Source organism: Melanerpes formicivorus, unplaced genomic scaffold (genome assembly GCF_026170545.1).
Source record: "Melanerpes formicivorus ecotype bairdi unplaced genomic scaffold, bMelFor1.0.p_v2 SCAF_228, whole genome shotgun sequence".
NCBI classification, from domain to species: Eukaryota; Metazoa; Chordata; class Aves; order Piciformes; family Picidae; genus Melanerpes; species Melanerpes formicivorus.
The window spans coordinates 58050-78114 of NW_027142580.1; the positions used below are offsets into that span (position 1 = coordinate 58050).

Sequence of the window (20065 nt, forward strand, 5' to 3'; positions counted from 1 at the left end):
GGTCAAAGGAGAGGCTTTTGCCCCTGTGCTGTGCTCTGCTCTGCTGAGAGCTCCCCTGCAGTGCTGGCTCTCAGGGCAGGTCTCAGCTGTCTTTCCCTTTGCTCTCTCCCTTTGGGGTGAAGACCTCAGAGGAGCAGGGCACCCCAGCCAGAGGCCATTGGAGAAGGGAGAAAGGCAGCAGCAGCCAGGAGGCTGTGAGGGGAAAGCAGAGCTCTGGCTGTGGCAGGAGAGATCTCCAGGGACCAGCCACAGGACCCCCCAGCCGTTCCTCTGAGGGGGACCAAAGGCACGTGGACACCCTGCCCCCCCCAGAGAGCTGTGCCAGGTGAGCTGTGAGGGAGGAGGGATCCCTCTGCTTCAGGGCCAGCTTGCCAAGGAGGTTTCCCACCCCAGCTCCACCATGGCTCCTCCTGCTCTCCTTTGCTCCTCAGCAGTGCCTGAAGGTTCCTCTTTCCCTGCCAGGCTCAGCAGCTACCGCTGGGTAGTGCCTGCCCAGGGCCAGGTGGTGCTGCAGGTCCACTTCAGCTCCGCGCTGCTGGGCAGCTTTGAGCAGAGGCTGCACTTCGAGCTGCTGGGCACCAAGCGCCCCTACCAGCTGCACTGCAGGGGCACCTGCCTGTACCCCAGCATCAGCCAGGAGCCACGGTAAGGCTGGCCCCTGGGGCCGTCCCGCTCTGCTGCCCCTGAGCTCAGAGCTGAGACTCTGCCCCTTGTGCCCCTGGGACCTGCCTGAGCCCCCCAGCATCTCTTGCCGTGCTTGGAGCTGGGCAGCGGTGCTGTGCCTCAGCCAGCACTAAGAGTTCAGCCTTTGGGAGCAGGTTTTGTGCTCAGAGAATCTCCCAACTCTTCCTTCTCTCTGTGCCAGGGAGGTGTTTCCTCGCTGCAGGCAGAGCAAGGCAGCTGATGCCATCATCTCCAAGCAGTATGTCCTGAGCACGGGGATGTTCCACTTCGGGCCGCTGCTGTGTGCCAAGGCAAGAGACAGGTAGGTGCTGCCCAGCCCCCAGCTGTGCTGCTTGCAGGACCTTGTGCTTCCAGGAACATGCACCCAGGGGCACGATTCAGGGCAGGCCCGGGCAGAGAGCTGGGAGTTTGGTGGCTTGGAAGGAGCACAGCTGTGGCAACTTGAGCACCTAGCAGGCACAGGAGTGCTGGGGGGGATGGAGCTGATCTTCCTGCCCCCTGGGGGCTTTGGTGGCCAGAGCCAGGTGCTGCTTGCGGCCTGAAAGCAGCTTGGGGTCACTTGTCAGCCCCCATCTCAGCTTCAGCAGCTTTGTGCTGTTTGTTTCAAGTGCTGGGAGCTCTGTGGGTCAGCCTGAAGGAGCAAAGGAAGTTTTTCTGCTGAGGGACTGGAAACCCTCCGTGAAATCTGCAGTGTCAGCAAGACTTGATGGTTGGAGCTGCTGTTGGGGGACAAGCACCTGCAGGGCAGGGCAAATGGGATTTCCATTTTCCTGATCCTCACTGCTGGATAGAGTCTGGCCTTAAAATAATGTCCCTGTAGCTGCTGGCATCTTTCTGTTTTTCACTTCCCTCTTCTTTCAGCATTAGAAATGGAGGTTTGTCTGCAGGGGAGCTCTGGAGAGCTGGTGGCATTCTGACACCCCAGGGAGGTTAAATCAAAAGAGTTTAAAAACCAAAAGAGGATTTGGCCAGGCTGAGGCATTGCCTTTTTTTGACCTTTTCCCACCAACCTCTGTCCCACACCTGAACCAGGAGGTGTTTGTTAACTCTGGGATTCCTCTTGGGAAGGAATCCTTTTGCTTTCCCGCCCTCAGCCTCAGGCTCACCCAGGAGCTGGGCCCAGGCAGTCTCCTGGCTGCTTTGGAAGAGAGAAGCTGAGCTCTTGCCACACTTTCCTGGGAAGCCTGCAGGGAGGGAAAGCCAGCAGAGGAGGGGAGGAATCCAGGTGCCTGCTGTGCTTCTGTTTTGCCAGGCACCTTTGAGGTCCTGGTTTGTAGAAGGCCTCTTGAAGTGGCCTGTGCACACCTCTGGGATGGAGACACCAAGTGTGGGCTGGGCATCCAAGGAAGCAGGGAATGAACACAGGCAGCATGCAAGGTGTCCCACATGAGCCTTTCTCTCAGGCTGCTTGACAGAGCTCCCCTGCAGCCTTTGCCCTTTCTGTGGCCAGGTCCAAGGCTGTGCTGCAGGATGACAACTGCGAGCAGCTCTCCATCTGCAATGTCAGCCCCTGGGAGGCAGAGGTGCACTTCTCCTTTGAGCGGGGTGGCAGTGGGGGCACCTTCCTCTTGGAGCCTGCCAGCATGCAGCTGGGACCTAAGGAGAAGCAGGTAGGAGACAGGCAGGTGGGCCAGGGAGCAGCAGCAGAGCCCAGGAGCTGCCCCTCCTGCTCACTGAATGTTCTTCTGTGCTTCTCTTTGTGGGGCTGGGGCCAGGAGCTGAGCATCTGGGCATACCCCACTTCACCTGGCCTGGTGGAAGACAGCCTCATCTGCTGCATCAAGGGCAACCCAGAGCCAGTGGTCTTCCACCTGTGCTGCCAAGGGGTGCAGGTGAAGCTGGGGGTCAGCCCCAAGCAGCTGCATTTCAACAGGGTGCTTCTGCACAGGTCAGTCAGGCCAGGGGCACTCTGCTGGGGGTGGCTCTGCTGCAGCTTCCCTTTCCTCAGCTTGGAGGCTGGGCCAGCAGCCCTCTTGCTCCCAGCACTTGCCAGCCTCTTGCTCACCGTTCCTTGCTGGCTGGGATGTCCCATGACAGTCCCCAGCTCTAGCCCCCCAGCAGTGGGTGCCCTGATGCATTTGCTTCTCCTCTGCTGGTGCAGAGAGAGTGGCTCTGGCTCTGGCTCTGCCTGCTGTTGGATCCCCTTCTGCCACCAAGCTCTCCCTAGGGGCCTCCCCTCTCAGGCTTGTGGCAAAGAGCAAAACCTGCAGGGTGGTTTCAGCCCCATGGGGAGGGCTGCTGCCAGCGGCAGGGCTGCCGCTGTGCCCCTCAGCAGCTGGCACTGAGCCTTGGTGTCTCCGCAGCGAGCACAGCAGGAGCCTGCTGCTGCGGAACAGCTGCCCCCTGCCGGTGGCCTGGAGGCTCAGCGGGCTGGAGAGCCTCGGCGAGGGCTTCTCGGTGTCGCAGAGGCAGGGCACGGTCGGGCCCCGCTCGGAGCTGGCCGTGCAGCTGTGCTTCAGGAGCACCAAGGCTCTCGGCGTGGAGAAGAAGATCCGCTTGGAGGTGAGGGCACAGGGCCCTGCCTGGCAGAGCTGGGCAGAGTGCTGTGGGCCCTGGGGGATGGAGGCTGTGTCTGAAGGCAAAGAGGGCCAAAGGATGAGCCCTGAGGAGATTCCTTTGAGCCCACATTGTCTGGGCCCTTAGCACCAAGGGACCCTCACTGAAGGATGCTGCTTAGGAATACCTCAGTGCTGAGCAAGAGCTGAGGGTGGGGGGCAAGAAGCTGGAGCCAGGCAGTGGTGCCAGCACAGAACAAGGGGGAAGAGGCAGGAACTGGAAGCCAGGAGGCTCCAACATCTTTGGTGTGAGGGTGCTGGAGCCCTGGAGCAGGTTGCCCAGAGAGGTTGTGGAGTCTCCTCCTCTGGCTATTAAGGCTTTGTTCCCTGGGCTTTAGAGGCTGCATTGCAGTGAGGCTGCTGCCTGCTAAGAGAGAGTTGGCTGTCATTGCCACCTGCTCTGGGACACCTCAGGACTCTTGTGGGTGTTTGTACATCACACTGCCTCCCAGGCTGGGTAAAGACAGCTGCTAGAGACAAGGACTCCTCTTGTTTAGCAGGAACACTGAGGAGAATGACTTTAGGGTTTGCTTCTTGCTGCCTCAGGTTTCAGATGCAGAGAATGTCCAGGGTGTTGTTCAGGTGGAGAACATTGAAGTTGTGGCTGAGGCCTACGAAGTTGCTCTGAACATCACCCTGCCTGAAGGTCAGTGGCTGGCCCCAGAGCAAAGGAGTTCAGCTGCATTGCACTGCTGGGGCAAGTGGGGGATGGGATGGGATGGGATGGGGTGGGATGGGATGGGATGGGATGGGATGGGATGGGATGGGATGGGATGGGATGGGATGGGGTGGGACAGCAATGCAGGCCTGGCATGGATCCATGGCACAGGTCTCTTGCCAGCTGTGTGGAGTAAAGCACTGTCAGGTCACACAGTGCCTTGCCTCTCTCACACCTTGAAGTGTGCCCCTTTGAAACACCAGGGGTGGGAACAAGCAGCTGGCAGTTCCTGAAGTCTCAGTACAGCACATCAAGTGGTTGATCTGTGCTTGGAAGCAAGGAGGTAGAGGCTGAGCTCCTTGGCTGCTAAGCCCTACAGATCCTCTCTGAGTAAGAAGAGCAAAGGGCAGCAAAGCAGGCAGAGAAACCTTGCAAGGCTGGAGACTTGCTGAGCAGAGCTTTGTCCCACCTGAGCTCTCCCAGTCTCTGTCTCCTGACTGGGTGCAGCCTGCAGCAGCTCCAGCATCCTCCCCATCCCTTCCCTCGCTCTGGGGGTGTCCTGCAGGTGCAGATGGCTGTGTGAACTTTGGAGTCCTGGAGGTCCTGGGGAGTGCCAAGCAAGTGCTGACCCTGAGGAACCAAGGGCAGTGCAAGCTTGCATACAGGTTGGTCCAGCTGCCTGCTCTGGGAGTGCCTGGGGCCAGCACCTGCCCAGGCCTGCAGTCTGCTCCTGTGGCTAGAAGCTGTTCCCATGCTGGCTGCCTCATGGTGTGTGTGACCACTGGGACTGTCCTGAGCTCCAGGCTCCATTTGCATGGAGAATCCAGCCCCAGCCCAGCAGTTCTGCACAGCTCAGCAGGCACCACAAGGAGAGCCCCTGGGCTCTGGGGTGCAGTAAGAAGAGTGTGGCCAGCAGGTCAGGGGACATTCTCCTCTGCCTGTCCTCTGCCCTAGGGAGACCACCTCTGGAGTCCTGGCTCCAGCTCTGGGCTCCTCAGTGCAAGAGGGAACCACTGGAGAGAGTCCAGCAGAAACTAGAAAGGTGCTGAGGGGCCTGGAGCAGCTCTGTGAGGAGCAAAGGCTGAGAGCCCTGGGGCTGCTGAGCCTAGAGAAGAGCAGCCCCAGAGGGGAGCTGAGCAATGCTCAGCAGCAGATAAAGGACCTGTGGCAGGCAAGAGGTTGGAGCCAGACTCCTGACAGTGGTGTCCAGGGACAGGCCAAGGGGCAGTGGGCACAAACTGGAACCCAGGAAGTTCCATCTGAGCAGGAGGAGAAACTTTGCTGTGAGGGTGCTGGAGGCCTGGAGCAGGCTGCCCAGAGAGGTTGTGGAGTCTCCTTCTCTGCAGAGATTCCAACCCCCCCTGGCCCTTGTGCTCCTGGGCAAGCTGCTGGGGGTGCCCTACTTTAGCAGGGGGGTTGCACCAGAAGATCCCCAGAGGTCCTTTCCAAACCCTCCCATGCTGGGGGTCTGGGATTTTGTGCCCCTGAAGTTGAGGCCAGTCCCTGCTGAGCTCTGTTGCTGTCCTGCCAGGGCTAAGTCCTTTCTCTTCAGGAGACTCTTTAGAGGAGGAATGAAAACGCTGGGGGTGGAGGGGAGCTGCCAGCACTCAGCACTGCCTGGCTCTGCCAGGGCCTGGGGCTCCTAAGCACAGCAGAATTCTTTGGTTGGTTTTTACTGGTCCCATGCCAGGTCCTGGCTGTGCTGCTGGCCCCTGGGCTGTTCACTGCAGAGATCTTCTTCTCCTTCCCTCCCCAGGTTCAGGCTGCGCCCCACAGACCCCGGAAGCCGTGACCTGGCCTCCCACCTCACTGTGCAGCCCCAGCAGGGCCTGCTGCCTGCCTCTGAGCGTCCTGTCCGTGTCCAGCTGCTCTTCCACCCCCAGAGGGAGATCAGCATTGAGGACAAAGCCATCCTGCTGTGCCAGGTGAGCTGCCTGGGGCAGGCAGGGTGAGCACAGCTGGGCTGAGGGGGTCAGGAGGACATGGCTGTGCTGGAAAGCAAGCTTTAGCTGGGGAACCTTCTGTTATTTGCACACAGCAAAGGCTTTCAGAAGCCAGCTCTGGCCCTTCCAGTGCTGGAGGGGGCCAATCCAAAAGCTGGGGAGAGACTTTGGATCAGGGCCTGCTGGGACAGGACAAGGGGTGATGGTTTGAAACTAAAAGAGGAAGATTCAGCCTGGATAGGAGGAAGAAATGTCTGACACTGAGGGTGGTGCCAGCCTGGCCCAGCTTGGCCAGGGAGGTGGTCATTGCCCCATCACTGGAAGCACTGCAGGTCAGGTTGTTTGGAGCTCTGAAGCACCTGCTCTGCCCTCAGGTGTTCCTGCTGACTGCAGGAAAATGGAAGCAATGACTCCTCCAAGCCAACCCATTCCATGATTCTAAGAGGGGCTGAAAATGCAGTTCTGGAGAAGGACTTCAGAGCAGGGGGATGAGCTGATGGGCACCTGGGCTGTGGCCACAGGCCAGAGCCAGAGGTTGGGCTCTGCTGGATTTACCAAGGCCTGCCCTGGTTGCAGGTGCTGGAGCCCAAGCTGAGGGCAGGAGGGGAGCCCATTGCCAGCATCCCAGTGAGGCTCTCAGCCAGAGCTGTCTTCAGCCAGTACAGCATCAGCCCTGCGGCGCTGCTCGACTGCGGGGCCATGGCCAGCGGCACCAGGAGGGCCTGCAGCTTCCTGCTGCAGAACAGAGGCCTCCTGCCCTTCCAGTTCCTCATCTGCAGAGCAGAGCAGGCTGCAGCTGAGCCCACAAAGAAAAGGTGAGAAGGCCTGCAGCAACCTTCCTGCTGGAGGAGGCCCCACAGCAGGGCTGGCGTGTGGCAGGCAGCCAGGACACACAAGCAGGCTGCACTGTGAGTCCTGGGGCCAGGTTTGGGCCCCTTACTCCAAGAGCATTGAGGTGCAGGAAGGTGGCCAGGGAAGGACAACAAAGCTGGGGAAGGGTCTGGAGCACATGGGCTGTGAGGAGCAGCTGAGGCACCTAGCATTGTTTAGCCTGGAGAAGAGGAGGCTGAGGGAAGCCCTTCTGGCTCTCTACAACTCCCTGAAGGGAGGCTGGAGCCAGGTGAGGTTAGTCTTTTCTCCCAAGGAACAACTGCTAGGACAAGAGGACACAGCCTCAAGTTGTGCCAGGGGAGGGTTAGGCTGCACATGAAGAACAATTTCTTCCCCTTGAGGCTTGTCACGGCCTGGCCCAGACTGCCCAGGGCAGTGGTGGAGTGCCTGCTCCTGGAGGGGTTTCAGAGCTGTGGAGAGGTTGGTGCTGGTCTCCTCTCACAGGTAATTAGTGACAGGGAAAGAGGGAATAGCCTCAAGCTGTGACTGGGTAGGTTCAGACTGGGCATTAGGAAAAACTGTGTCCCAGCAAGAGTGGTCAGGAGAGGAATGTGCTGCCCAGGGAGGTGGTGGAGTCACCAAGCCTGGGTGTGTTTGAAGGTCGTTTAGATGTGGTGCTTGGTCTGTTCCAGCCCCAACACCTCTGTGACTCTGTGAGGTGTGGTGCTGAGGGCCATGGCTTAGTGGTGACCTGTAGTGCTGGGGTCAGTCTTGGCCTTGCTGACCTTAAAGGTCTCTCCCAACTAAACAAGTCCATGTTCTGTGAGCCCTGGGTTATTGTCTGCCTGTGCAGTTGGCTTGTGAGCAGGGAGGAGAGAGATGCCAGAGAATCCTCCTGCTCATCCTCATGCAGCTGCTGCTGGAGCCCATCTGCCCATCAGCTACAGCCACAGGTGGTGCAGGGGGCTGTGAAGAGCAGGAGGACTTTCTTCCCTGGGGAGGAAGGTTTGGCTGTGGAGAAGGGCAGGAGGAGCTCAGCCTGAGGGATGTTCTCTGCTCTCTCCTCTGGGTGCACATCAAAGGAAGTTCTCCGACTCCCACAAGCAGGGGAGCTCCAGTGGAAGGTCTGCTGCAGCCAAGCAGAGCAAGCCCTTGCTGCCAAAGGAAACCAAGCCCTCCGTGAAGGTGGGTGGCTCCTGCTCCCCAGGACAGGCTCCTCCCCTGCTGTGCCCAGGCTGGGGGCTTGTGCCCACGGCATGGGACAGGGGCTGCATGGGGGAGACCCATCCTCTGCCAGCCATGAGCAGAGGAAGGAGCTGCTCAGTGCTGTGCTCTTGCTCAGCCCTGGAGCTGTGGGGCCAAGGGGAAGGGATCTGTACCTGGGAGCTGCTGGCCAAAATAAGGCTGTGAGTGCCACAGCTGTGGAGTGTCCCTGCTGAACTCCCAGTCCAGGGACAGGAGATGACCTTGCCTTGCCTTCTGCCCAGTCTGCTCTCCTCTCTGATGGTTTCTCACAGTTCTCTCTGCTCTCCTGTTTCACACTGGAGGCTGAAGGACCCCAGCTCCCACCTTCACCCTTTACAGCCCAACTCCTTTCTCTAAGCCACTCAGGCTAGGCCTGCACATCTCCTTAGCTTGTTCCTCTCATCCTGGGTTGTGCTCTGGGCCCTGGTGTCATCCCTGCCTGCCCTGGGCCCAGCTGGAGGCCAAGGCCCAGGGTCCTCCTTGCTGGGATGCTCAGAGTGAGGCTGTTTGCCATCAGCCTCTGCTGGGACTCTTTCTGCAGGCTCGCCTCACCCTGGGCATGTTCACAGTGTCCCCTGCCTTTGGCTCCATCCTTCCTGGGGAGCAGCAGCTGGTGACAGTAGATTGTGCTGCGGAGCTGCCAGGGCCGTGCCAGGAGCAGCTGCTCATCGACATCAGCAACAGAGACCCCAGGGACAACCCTCTTGGCATCCCCTACACCCTGCTGGCCGAGTCCTGCCTTCCAGGTGAGTGCTGCCCACGGGTTCCTGTGGCCAGGCTGCTGCTGCTCGGCACCCAGCCTCAGTCCTGGGACAGAGCAGACAGCCTGAGCCTGACGTTGCATCTCTCTGCCAATCCTCAGAGGTTCTTGCCAAGCCCACCAGTGGGAGAGGCTGGGAGGGATGCATGGAAGGATCAAAAGAAACCCTTTCAGACTGAGGGTGCCTGAGCTCCATCCTCACAGGCAGCTCCCCCACCCAAGGCTGGGGTTTGCAGCTCCCTGGGCAGAAAGAGCTTCTCAGAGGCCAGCAGGGGCAGGGCAGGTCAGCAGGAAGGATTCTCCATCCTCAGCCCTCCCTCTGCTCTGCTCACAGCATTCGTGGCTGATGACCTTGAGGCCATCTTTGAGGGGCATCAGATCTGCAGCAGCAGCAACCTCTGCCAGGTCCTCCAGACAGTGCAGGAGCAGCAGGGGGTGTTCCTCACAGATGAGAACAAGTTCATCTTCACCAACGTCCTGGTTGGGCAGCAGGCCACGGCACGCTTCAAGATCTGCAATGTGAACAGAATCCCCTGCCATGTGCTCCTCTCCATCAAACCCAGCCCCAGCAAGGTAAGAACAGGAGGCCTTGGGGAGTCTCTGAAGGCTGTGTGGCATCTGCCTTGTTCTCCAGCTTCCTTGCTTCCTTTTGCCCAGCCTAGTGCAGCTCAGGGCAGGTGAGAGCTGGGCTGCATTCAGTGTGTCTCAGGCAAGGTTTTAGCTCCAGGCCCCTGGGGCTTTGGAGTGAGACCTGAGCCCTTCTGAACATCTCTTGGAAGCACAGGCAGAGGAGGAGCTTTTCCTCAGCTTTGAGCCAGGGCTCCAAGCAGACCCTTTTGGGGTGGGCTTGGTCTCCTCTCAAAAGGAATAAGTGCTAGGACAAGAGGACATGGCCTCAGGTTGTGCCAGGGGAGGGTTAGGTTGGACATGAGGAGCAATTTCTTTCCCTTGAGGGTTGTCAAGGCCTGGCCCAGGCTGCCCAGGGCAGAGGTGGAGCCCCATCTCTAGAGGGATTTCAGAGCTGTGGAGCTGTGGTGCTGAGGGCCATGGTTTGGTGGTGACCTGGCAGTGCTGGGCTTAGAGTTGGACTTGATGATCCTAAAGGTCTCTTCCAACCAAAGCCATTCTCTGCTTTCCTTAGGCTCCCTGCTCTTTGCCCCTTCTCTTTAAAGGCCAGGGGCAGGTTCTTTGCAGGGTTCTCCATGCAGTCCCCACTTCCCATGTGTGCTGGAGGTCTGAGCAGCGCTGAAAGCAAGCTTTGCACTCCTGGGCTTGATGGCAGCCCCCTGGGGCAGCACTGCTTTGGATTCCCCCCCGAGACAGATGGAGCCTGTCTAGGGAAGCCAGAAGGGGGCCACACTGTCTGGGGCTGTTCCTCATGATCCTTGTATGGGTGAGACAGCAGCACATGGAGAAAAGTTTCCTCCTAACAGCCTTCTCTGGGCTTCCCCAAGCTGAAGAGCCACTCTGGCCAGGTGTTTGAGGTGGATCCTGTCCGGCTGTCCGTGCCCAGCTGCTCCCAGGCCTTTGCCACGGTCACCTTCACTCCACGGAAGGTGAAGAGCTACCATTGCACTTTTGAGGCCTCCCTCGATGTCCACACAAGGTAACTCACCTCAGGAGAGCTTGGGAGGGGACCTTCCTGAGAGCTTCTAGCTCTTTGAGTAGCCTGGGGTAGAGTACTCAGCGTTACAGCATCCCAGCAGGGAGGGGCTTGGAAGGGAGCTCTAGGGATCATCCAGCCCCACCCCCTGCCTGAGCAGGGCACCCACAGCAGCTTGCCCAGGATCCCCATGGCCAGGGGACTGTGGAATCTCTGCAGAGAAGACTCCCCAAGCTCTCTGGGCAGCCTGCTCCAGGGCTCCAGCACCCTCACCTCCAGGATCCCCTCTGGGGCTGCTCTTCTCCAGGCTCAGCAGCCCCAGGGCTCTCAGCCTCTCCTGCTGACAGAGATGCTGCAGAGAACTCAGAAGCTGTAGCTGCGAGATCCAGCAGAGCCGGGGAGTCAGTGCCCTGCTGTAGCCTGCAGCAGTGCCTGTGAGGGCAGTGGGACACTGACACTGGCCCAGGGTGCCCAGAGAGGTGGGGAATGCCCCATGCTTGGAACCATGCCAGGTCAAGTTGGCTGGGGCTCTGAGCAAACTGCTGGAGTTGCCAAGGGCCCTGCTGCCTGCAGGGGGCTTGGACTGGATGAGCTTTCAAGGTCCCTTCCAAGCCAAAGCATTCCAGGATTCTCTGATGCCAAGGAGCCAACAGGGAGTGGATGAATCAGGAAGCAATGGAGCTGTGTGCAGCTTCAGCTGAGCTGGAGAATGCCAAGGACAGAGGATTGTTTCCATGCCCTGAGCCAGCTGCCCTTGTTGCCTCCTTGTTCCTGTGCTCAGGAGGTGATCTGGTGGATCTCCTGGGGTGCATGAAGATCTTTGATGCTAAAGGAGCCATTGGATCCCCTCTAAAAGACCCCAGCTCTTCTGCCCTAGGCCCTGTGTGTGTCCTGGGCCTGCCTTGCCCTTGCCCAGCCCTTTAGTAGCTGAGCTGGGACTGGATCCATCAGTCTGCTGCCCTAAGGAGCAATTCCTGCTCTGAGCCTCTGTGGAGATCACCTTCCCTGCTGGGGTCACTGATTTGCCCCTTCTGCCTTGGAGACTTTTCCATGCTCTGCTCATGCTCCTTGCTTCTGTCTCACCTCAGCACAGCCAGGGAACCTGCCCCATGGCCTCTGTCACCTCCTCATGTCTCTGCTGCCCTGCAGGGCTCCTCTGAGTGAAATGGTTTGAACTGGTGCTCTGGGAGGCTCTGGCTCTGCAGAGCAGATTCCTCTTGGATGGGACTGGGAGGAGAGGGGCAAGGGGGAGCTGTGTCCTGGGGGCCAGGAGCCCCAGGCAGGGGAAATGCAGCAGGTGGCCCTGGCTTCACTGCTTGCCAAGTGAGCAGTGGCTCTGCTGCCCCTCCCCTGCAGCCCTGCAGCAGTGAGAGCACAGAGCCTGAGCTTTGAGATCAGCGGCGAGGGGAAGCTGCCGGAGGTGAGGGTCCTGCGCCCGGCGCTGAAGGACAGGAGAGGGAACCCCCTGCTGCTCTTCAGGAGGCTCCTGCTGGGGGCCTGGGAGAAGCTGCCCCTGGTCCTGCAGAACTCTGGCCCTGTCCCTGCCCAGGTGAGCAGCTGCTGAGGGAGCTCTGCTCTGGGAACAAGGCTGCTGCTGGGCAGGAGAGGGCCCAGCGCAGCCGGTGAGGGTGGGCAGGGGCCCCACTGCTCTGCAGGTGCCCTTGGAGCCCAAAGGAAAGCCTTGGCTTGTGCTCAGAGCCCCTCTGTGGCAGGAGGACGACCTTCTGAGCTTCTGCTGTGGCAAAGCAGTGGGCAGAGGCTCGTGCCTCAGCAGCCCTTCACTTTTGCCTCCACCTCCTTTGCAAGCTCTGCTGCTGTCCTTGCCAGCCTTGAGCCAGCCCTGGGCTTTGTGTTTTCCCTGCCTCAGGGAACAGCCTGGGAAGGGGCCTCAGAAAGTCTGCTGGAAGCCCCTGGCTGACTTCTGCTTGCCAGGAAGGGAGTTCCTCTGGGAAAGGGGATTTTGGGACCTTCTCAGGGAAACACAACTCAGAGAGTCAGGCTGGAGCCTTCCTGTCCTGCCTGCTTCTGTTTCCATCCCCTCCCAGTGTCTCTGGATGCCTGGCTTTGGGCTGGTTTCGCTCCAGCCTTGTGCTCAGAGCTGTGTTGGAAGGGGGGCAGCGTGCTGGGCTGCCCGTGGTGGAACAGCAGCAGTGTGGGCTCAGGCCCTGGGCCATGCTGTGCCCACCCCAGTCTGGTCCTGCTCTTTTCCCAGGTGCTGCTGGACCTGCTGGATGAAGAGGGAGTTTTCTTCTTGAAAGCCAGGCCCAGCACCAAATGCCTCTACCAAGCTGTGGGCATGAAGGACTCTGCTGGGGAAGGTGAATTCATCCCCCATGAAATGTGGTCACTCCCAGAGGGAAAACTTGTGTCCTGCTGCTGGCTTGGCCAAGCAGCAAGCAGCTGTTGGCCAGAGCTTGTGTCCTGGGGCTCTCTGGGGCTTTTGCACATGGACTCTTTGCAGGGTTGATTTCTACCTGGCAAGCTCTAGGAAGCTTTTCCATTCTTATGGAGGTGGTGGGTTGAGTCCTGGGGGGGTAACACCACTTCAGTGGAGCATCTGAGGTCTGTGCTGCATATGGGGAGTCCCCAGCCTGAAGGGAGGCTGCCCCTGAGCTCACAGCCAGGCAGCAAAAGCCCAAAGCACTCTGACTCAGCTCTGCTTAAGGCAGGAGCTATCTGGCTGCAGTTTGAGCCAGGGCTGAGCACTGAGCTGAGCTTAAGACAACTAACAGGGATGGCCCTGGTAGTGTCACAGCTTTGTGACCATGGGAGGAGGGTCTGGAAGCACTGGTGAGCCAGGCTGTGCTTAGAGACAGCTGTTTTTCAAGCTCCTGTTCCTTTTCTGGAGCATGGAAATGTTTGCAGTGCCTCACCTGTCCCTGGTGTCCATCTCTGTGCAGAGAGGAAGCCCCACACTGCTTCCCTGCTCCTGCAGCGTGGGCAGACAGCAGAGTTTGAGGTGGTTTTCAAGCCCACCCTGGCCCAACGCCTGGAAGGGAAGCTCCACCTGTCCGTGCTGGACAACCCCTCTGAGACCACCATCAGGCTGCTGGGGGAAGGCTATGAAGATGACTTCACCCTGGACAACATGCAGGGACTAGTGGCAGACAGGGAGGAGCAGAAGCTCCCTGAGAGCAGCCTGGAGGAGGACAGCCTGGAGGGTAAGAGGAGAGGCTGCCAGGGTGTAGCAAGGAACCTCCAGGGCTGGGCACACCTTGTGGCAGCACAGGGCTGGCCCAGATTTAGCAGCCAGCTGCTGTCACCTTTTGTAGCCTGCAGAGCAGCCTTGCTTGGGAGCCCCAGGGCAGGTGCCCTGTCAAGGGAGAAGTTTGCAGGCCAGCAGGGAGGGCTCAAAGGAAGCAGCTTTTGATTGAGGAGCTCTAAAAGGAGGTCTGCCAGCCCATGGGGTGCTGTGAAGAGCACATCTGATCATTTGTGTCCTCTCTGGGTGGACTGCTTGGTGGCTAAGGAATTGGTTGGATAGTCACAGCCAGAGGATAGTGATCAACAGCTCAATGTCCAGATGGAGACTGGTGTCCCTCAGGGGTCCATGCTGGGCCCAGAGCAGCCCTGCAGAGAAGGACTTGGGGGTGCTGGAGGGTGCAGATCTGGAGGTGAGCTGGCGCTGTGATCTCAGCCCAGGCCCAGACATGTCCTGGGCTGCATGTCCCAGGGGAAGGAAGGCTTGGAGAAGGTAGAGCTGGAGTCCTGTGTGTCTGTGGGGGGCAGAGGGCTCTCCCCTCATGCTGAGAGCTCTCTCTCTCATTGCCAACAGCTGACCCAGGGGATCACATCCAGTTTGGGTTCTGTCCCGTTGGCACCCCCTGCACCGTGACCTTCACCATCGCCAACCGCAGCAGGGGGCAGGCCCTGCGCTTCCAGTGGCTGCCTGAGCCTCCCTTCCACTTCTGCCCCCAGGTGAGCTTGGTTGTCTCTGCTTTTCCCTGCTGCTCAGACCCTGCCTGGCAGCTTTCTGGGAGCCACCATGGAGCAGTGAGAACCCCTTTCAGTGCCACCTAGGAGATGCCATCCCTGGCTTTGCTGGGGCCAGAAGAGCTCCGTGTTGTGGGACATGGCATCTTTTGGTGGTGTTCTTCTCCATCAAAACCCAGATAAATCCTCAGTCAGATGCAGTTTGACACAATCCCAGCATGGTGGGAGTTGGAAGGGACCTCTGGGAGTCATCTAGTGCAACCCCCCTGCCAAAGCAGGGCACCCACAGCAGCTTGCCCAGGATCACAATGGCCGGGGGGGTGTGTTTGAATCTCTGCAGAGGAGGAGACTCCACAACCTCTTTGGGCAGCCTGCTCCAGGGCTCCAGCACCCTCACAGCAAGGAATTTTCTCCTCTGGCTCAGATGGAACCTCCTTGGTTCCAGTTTGTGCCCCTTGCCCTGTCCCTGGGCACCACTGAGAGGAGTCTGGCCCCATCCTCTTGTGCCCCACCTTCTAGCTCTTGATAAGCTTTGAGAGATTGTCTCTCAGGCTGCTCTTCCCCAGGCTCTCAGCCTCTCCTCACAGAGGTGTTGCTGGCACAGCTGCTCCCCACACCCACAGCCTGTGATCCCTTGCCAGTGATCCCAGGTTGGTCTTGGCTCTCTGCTTCTCCCTAGGTGGGACACCTCCATGCTGGCTGTGTGAAGGACATCACAGTGACTTTGCAATCAGAAGTTGAGGTCACCTTTAAAAAGCACCCAGTGAAGTGTCAGGTGTCCAGGATCTCCTTCCAGCTGCCACCAGAGGAGGTCCCTGACTGGGATGACAGCCTGCAGGCCATCAAGTGGGTGGATACCACAAGGGCCCCAGGTGCCACCTGGCCTGTCAAGAAGAAGGTGAGAAGCACAGCAGCAAAAGCTCCCTGAGCTGCCACAGGAAGGTCTGCTGATGGCAGCAGATCTCCATCTCTGCTGGCTGAGCTGCTCCTCCTGACAGTGAATCCATCCCTGAATGGGAACCAGCAGGATGTGTTAGAGGAAAGGATGCTGCTGAGGGATCTGAGGGCTCAGACAAGATGGGGAAGTCTCTTGGACAAGAGAGGCCAACCCTAAACCAAGAGCTGAAGTGTTGCAGTCTGTGTTGGATGGGAGCTCACAGTTTTGAGCCCACTTGCACAGCATGGTGGGGGTTGGAAGGGACCTCTGGAGGTCATCCAGTCTCAACGCCCTGCTAAAGCAGGGACACCCACAGCAGCTTGCCCAGGATCACAATAACCAGGGGGGGTTGAGATCTCTGCAGAGAAGGAGACTCCACAGCCTCTCTGGGCAGCCTGCTCCAGGCCTCCAGCACCCTCACAGCAAAGAATCTTCTCCTCCTGGTCAGATGGAACCTCCTGGGCTCCAGTTTGTGCCCCTTGCTTCTTGTCCTGTCACTGGGCATGACTGAGAAAAGAGTCTGGCCTCATCCTCTTGCCCCCCAACCTCCTGCCCCCCACTTGAGCTGTTGGTCAGCACTGAGCAGATCTCCATTCCCTGGAGTTCAGATCTGGTTTAGATTCAGTGCCTTTGAACTCCCAAGGAGTTGAATCCCCTGCTTCTTGTTTTGGGTGCAGAGCAGCAGTAGCAGCACTCTGCTGTGTGTGCTGCAGAGCCCCCCAGCACCCTGGGGCTGAGCTTTGAGCGTTGTCTGCACTGAGCAAGGCAGCAAAGCTGGCCAAGGGTCTGGAGAGCAGGGCTGATGGTTGGACTCGACAATCATCCAGGTCTTTTCCAACTCCAACACCCTCTGCTGTTGGCTGTGGGGATCTCAGCAGCAGCTTCTGCTTTGACTTTCCTTGCCCAACACACTTCTCTTGGGTGATGGCTCTGCCCCAGCTGCTGAGCCACTGCAAGACCTGGAACCCAAATCGTTTTGCCTAGCAGAGGCAGAGCAGTCAGAGACTTTCCAAATGAGTTCACTCCCAGCCCCGAATGCCCCTTCCCAGCCCCCAGCAGTGTGGTGGCTGCCCCACACCAGACATCTCTCCAGAAAGTCCTTTGTCCTAAAAAGAGTTTCCGGAGCTGTTCATTCTTGGGGTTCTCCACCCACAGCCTCCAGGAGGGAAACTGCAGGCCGCTAGGTTTATAGGGGCCAGGAAAAGCAAGGTCAGGCACTGGTACCCAGTGGCAGTTCCCACGTGTGTGCTGGCAGTGCTGGCGCTGCTGGCTTTGGTCAGCAGGTGACACACAGCCTACAGCAGAGGGTCTCCTGCTGCCGTCTTCATGGGATGAGCCATGGGAATGTCCTTCCTAGCCCCTCTGTGTGGCTGCTGTTGGAGGCTCCCTGATCAGCCTGGCACTCAGGGCCCTGCTCAGTGACTCTTCTCTTCTCTTTGCAGGTGCTGGAGCCAGAGGCAGAACCAGCTCACACTGTCTTGGAGAGCAGCAGCCGTGAGGTGCACATTTTCCTCAGCGCTGTTGTCACTGGCTCAGAGTGTGATGAAGAGGTTATTAATTAATATGAAACACAGAAATATTAATTGTATTAATTATTAAAATAATTAATAACCACTATTTGATGTACATATTCTAGTGCACAGCTGTGCAATACATCCCAGAAGTGGTTTAGTATTTATCATTTGGACTCCATTGGAATATTTACAGAGTTAATTTCTATGAATCTAAAGAAGGGTGCAATTCCACTGCTTGTCCACCAGATGGCGGGTTGATGGGACATTGGCAGCTGCTTAACTATATAGAGAGACACTACAATGCATCAGAGGTGACTTTGCTAGACGCGGGTGCTTTGAACCAAATGTTAATGAGTAAGTGGAAAGCACGGGGGAAGATTCACTGTGTCCTTTGTTGTAGCAGTCTGCTGTCACCGGGCTGGCTCCTGACTGGTCCAGATGGTGACAGTGGGGGGCAGCCTTCTCCCTCCCACGGCAGCAGAGAAGAGATGGAATGGAGGCTAGCTGGCAGGCAGGTTCCCTTGGCAGGACTGTGGCGGCTCCCTTCAGATGGCAGGGAGCGGTCCTGTGGGATCGGCCTGGCAGGGCTGGTCCCAGGATGGGGTCGGCCCTGCGGCAACGACCTTCGGGGCTGGCGTGGACAGCCCTGGGGAGGAAGTGCGGCTGCATGAAGCGGCGACTTCCCCTTTGCTTGGCTCGAAGGTGTGGACGGGACCCTATCGGAGTGGTCCCAGCTTTGGAGCACAGGGCATGGACTCCTCTTCTCTCCCACAACAGTGGCATCATGCAGGCATGCGATGAAGCACTGGTCCTGCTTGCTGAGCTGACACCCAGGGTTGTGCAGCTTGTTAGTCTGCTGCTTAAGGCTGAGGCAGATGTTTGGACTGCTGGACTCGGCTAGTCTCTTCCCTGGCAACTGGGCAGATCTTACCCTCAGGGGTCCAGTCCTCTTGAAGACATGGCAGGGTCTTCCGGCCTGTGAGACTGGTAATACAAGGCTGTAGCTTCTCAGGCGCTCAGCGTATGTCACTCCTCTGGAGATACTCTCAGGGCCAAGGCTCAACAGGCCTGCCTGGATGCAGGCTTAAGAGCAAGGCTATGGCATGAGGTTAGGCTGGAGCAAGGAGAGAGAGCAAAGTGAAAGAGGGCAACGTATTTACAAGTTGGGGTAATACTTACAGGTTTCTTGCGGCTAGACTTGGCCAATGGGCATGCCGTAAACAATCGGCTGCAGCCTACAGGAAGCATGAAGCTAGAATGATGCCATACTTGGTATTAGCACCAGCATCCCCTGCCATGGGTGTGTGCGGTGGGCTGTGCTGCCTCGGCCTTTGTTCCCCTCATGAAAGGAGAGGGAACTTGTCCGCATGCTGGGACAGGTTTCAGTATCTGGGCATAATTCTGGGCATAATGTGCCTTCACCACACTGAGCTCCACCCCTTCTAAACAATTCCAGTGGCTGCTAATACTATCCATCTCATCTAAAACAACAGCTACAATGAGTAAATAAAGTTCACAGTCCATTCTGGATACTTTCCGATGGAGATGATTCAGGAGTCCAGAAACCAGGCACCAAGAAAACAGAAAACAGTTTGTCTCTCTGCATTGCAGCAAAGAAAAGGAGCAGGGACTCTCAGGTGACTCAGGGCTCTCAGGGCTCTTAGGGTTCGTGCTCCGTAGATGCCTCATGGATTACTCCTTTGGGCACAAGGTTGTATCTGTACAACACTCTGAACTGAAACTCTCTCAGCTAAAGTTGGATTTCTTTGGGGAATGCACTGAATTTCTCCATTCTCTTGCATTACCCAATAAGTGTGACCAGGACCTTCAGCAGAAACCAGCCCTTAGACAGGTTTGGCCTCTCCTGAAGGAGAAAATATCCAAACAGTTTTGCCTAACAGATCCTTTTCTCTAACAACAGGAACTCTATCACCTTCTACCTTTCGGGACAAACCTGAGTGTGCAGGTCCAGCTCCATTCACTGAGCCTCTGCTATTTACCAGCCAGGTTGCTGCTGCTAGATGTTTCTCCCAGAGTGGTCTTCAGCAAACTATTGTAGTGCTCAATCTTCCCTGCAGCTGGTGCAGAGTAGGGGATGTGGAATATCCACTCCATGCCTGCTCTGTGGCCCAGTTCTTCACAAGATTGTTTTTGAAGTGAGTTCTGTTGTCTGACTCAATCCTCTCTGGAGTTCCATGTCTGCACAGGATTTGTCTCTCCAGACCAAGAATGGTGTTAGGTGCAGTAGCAGGAGGTACGGGATGAGTTTCCAACCATGCAGTGTTTGGCTCTACCATAGTAAGAGGGGATTGGATGTGGCACTTGGTGCCATGGTCTAGTCATGGGGTCTGTGGTGACAGGCTGGACTGGATGATCCTTGAGGTCTCTTCCAACCTTGGTGATCCTGTGACACTGTGAAGCAATATTCAGGCCGGAGATTGTGAGCCTGGGAGGAAGGTCTGGAAGCATTGCTGAGGCAGGCTGTGCCTAGAGGCAGCTGGGTTTGAAGCTGGGCTTCCTCTTGTGCAGCATGGAAATGTTTGCAGTGCCTCACCTGTCCCTGCTGTCCATCTCTGTGCAGAGAGGAAGCTCCACACTGCTTCCCTGCTCCTGCAGTGTGGGCAGGCAGCAGAATTGGAGGTGCTCTTCAAAGCCAGCCTGCCCCAACGCCTGGAAGGGAAGCTCCAGCTGGCAGTGCTGGACAACCCTGCTGGGGCCAGCACCATCAGGCTGCTGGGGGCAGGCTGCCAGGAGGACTTCAGCCTGGACAACATCCAAGGGCTGGTGGCAGACAGGGAGGAGGAGAACCTCCCTGAGAGCAGCCTGGAGGAGGACAGCCTGGAGGGTAAGAGGAGAGGCTGCCAGGCCAGAGCCACACTGTGCTGGAGGGCAGCAGCCGCGAGGTGCAGCTTCTCCTCAGCGCTGTTGTCACCAGCTCTGAGCTCCAGCTGCCCGCAGATGACCTGGAGAAGTCTCCCTCTGAATTGGATCAAGTCAGAAGATAAGGCTCCTAAGGCTTGATAAGCAGGATGATCAATTAATAGAAGAAATCAATTTCTTTTATTCATCATAACTTTCCTGCCCCAAAGATCAATAAACTTCTTTCCCCTTTGTTTGGGCTCGGGGATCCGGTGGGGAATCCCTTCCCCAACACCTCGGTAACGCTAACGATGTGAACACTTTAGAGAGAGGAAGGATTCCCTCTAGAGTGACTGCCCTCCTGACAGCAAACTCAAACTGCTGGAGCAAAGGCAGAGGGGGAGAAGGAAATTCATGTCCAGTCTGCTTCATGGAGTCAATAATCAGAATCACTGACGAATGGCAACAGAAGGCAAGCAAACAGCGCTGGGTGCGCGGGGAGTCTGTGCTCTACCAACAGGCACACCATACAGAACTTTGCTT

At 57.8% G+C, this 20065-nt stretch overlaps 1 protein-coding gene and 1 long non-coding RNA gene across 2 annotated transcripts in view; both read left to right on the top strand.

Annotated features, from left to right (window-relative positions):
* Positions 1–16968, top strand: part of LOC137458158 (hydrocephalus-inducing protein homolog) — a 65926-nt gene extending 48958 nt beyond the window's left edge. Inside the window, exons 37-56 of the mRNA XM_068169844.1 lie at positions 123–325; positions 463–645; positions 866–985; positions 2135–2294; positions 2400–2572; positions 2988–3186; positions 3786–3885; positions 4463–4562; positions 5654–5822; positions 6417–6655; positions 7754–7856; positions 8458–8662; positions 9011–9249; positions 10131–10282; positions 11636–11828; positions 12492–12597; positions 13180–13440; positions 14055–14197; positions 14892–15110; positions 16592–16968. Coding sequence (XP_068025945.1) covers positions 123–325; positions 463–645; positions 866–985; positions 2135–2294; positions 2400–2572; positions 2988–3186; positions 3786–3885; positions 4463–4562; positions 5654–5822; positions 6417–6655; positions 7754–7856; positions 8458–8662; positions 9011–9249; positions 10131–10282; positions 11636–11828; positions 12492–12597; positions 13180–13440; positions 14055–14197; positions 14892–15110; positions 16592–16711 — 3387 coding nt within the window. The 3' untranslated portion in view covers positions 16712–16968. The remainder of the gene's footprint in view (positions 1–122; positions 326–462; positions 646–865; positions 986–2134; positions 2295–2399; positions 2573–2987; positions 3187–3785; positions 3886–4462; positions 4563–5653; positions 5823–6416; positions 6656–7753; positions 7857–8457; positions 8663–9010; positions 9250–10130; positions 10283–11635; positions 11829–12491; positions 12598–13179; positions 13441–14054; positions 14198–14891; positions 15111–16591) is intronic.
* A 2160-nt stretch (positions 16969–19128) lies between these two features.
* On the top strand, positions 19129–19790 carry LOC137458155 (uncharacterized). Its single transcript, XR_010991583.1, has 2 exons — positions 19129–19508; positions 19584–19790. It is a non-coding gene; the product is annotated as an uncharacterized lncRNA (long non-coding RNA).
* Positions 19791–20065: the final 275 nt, after the last annotated feature.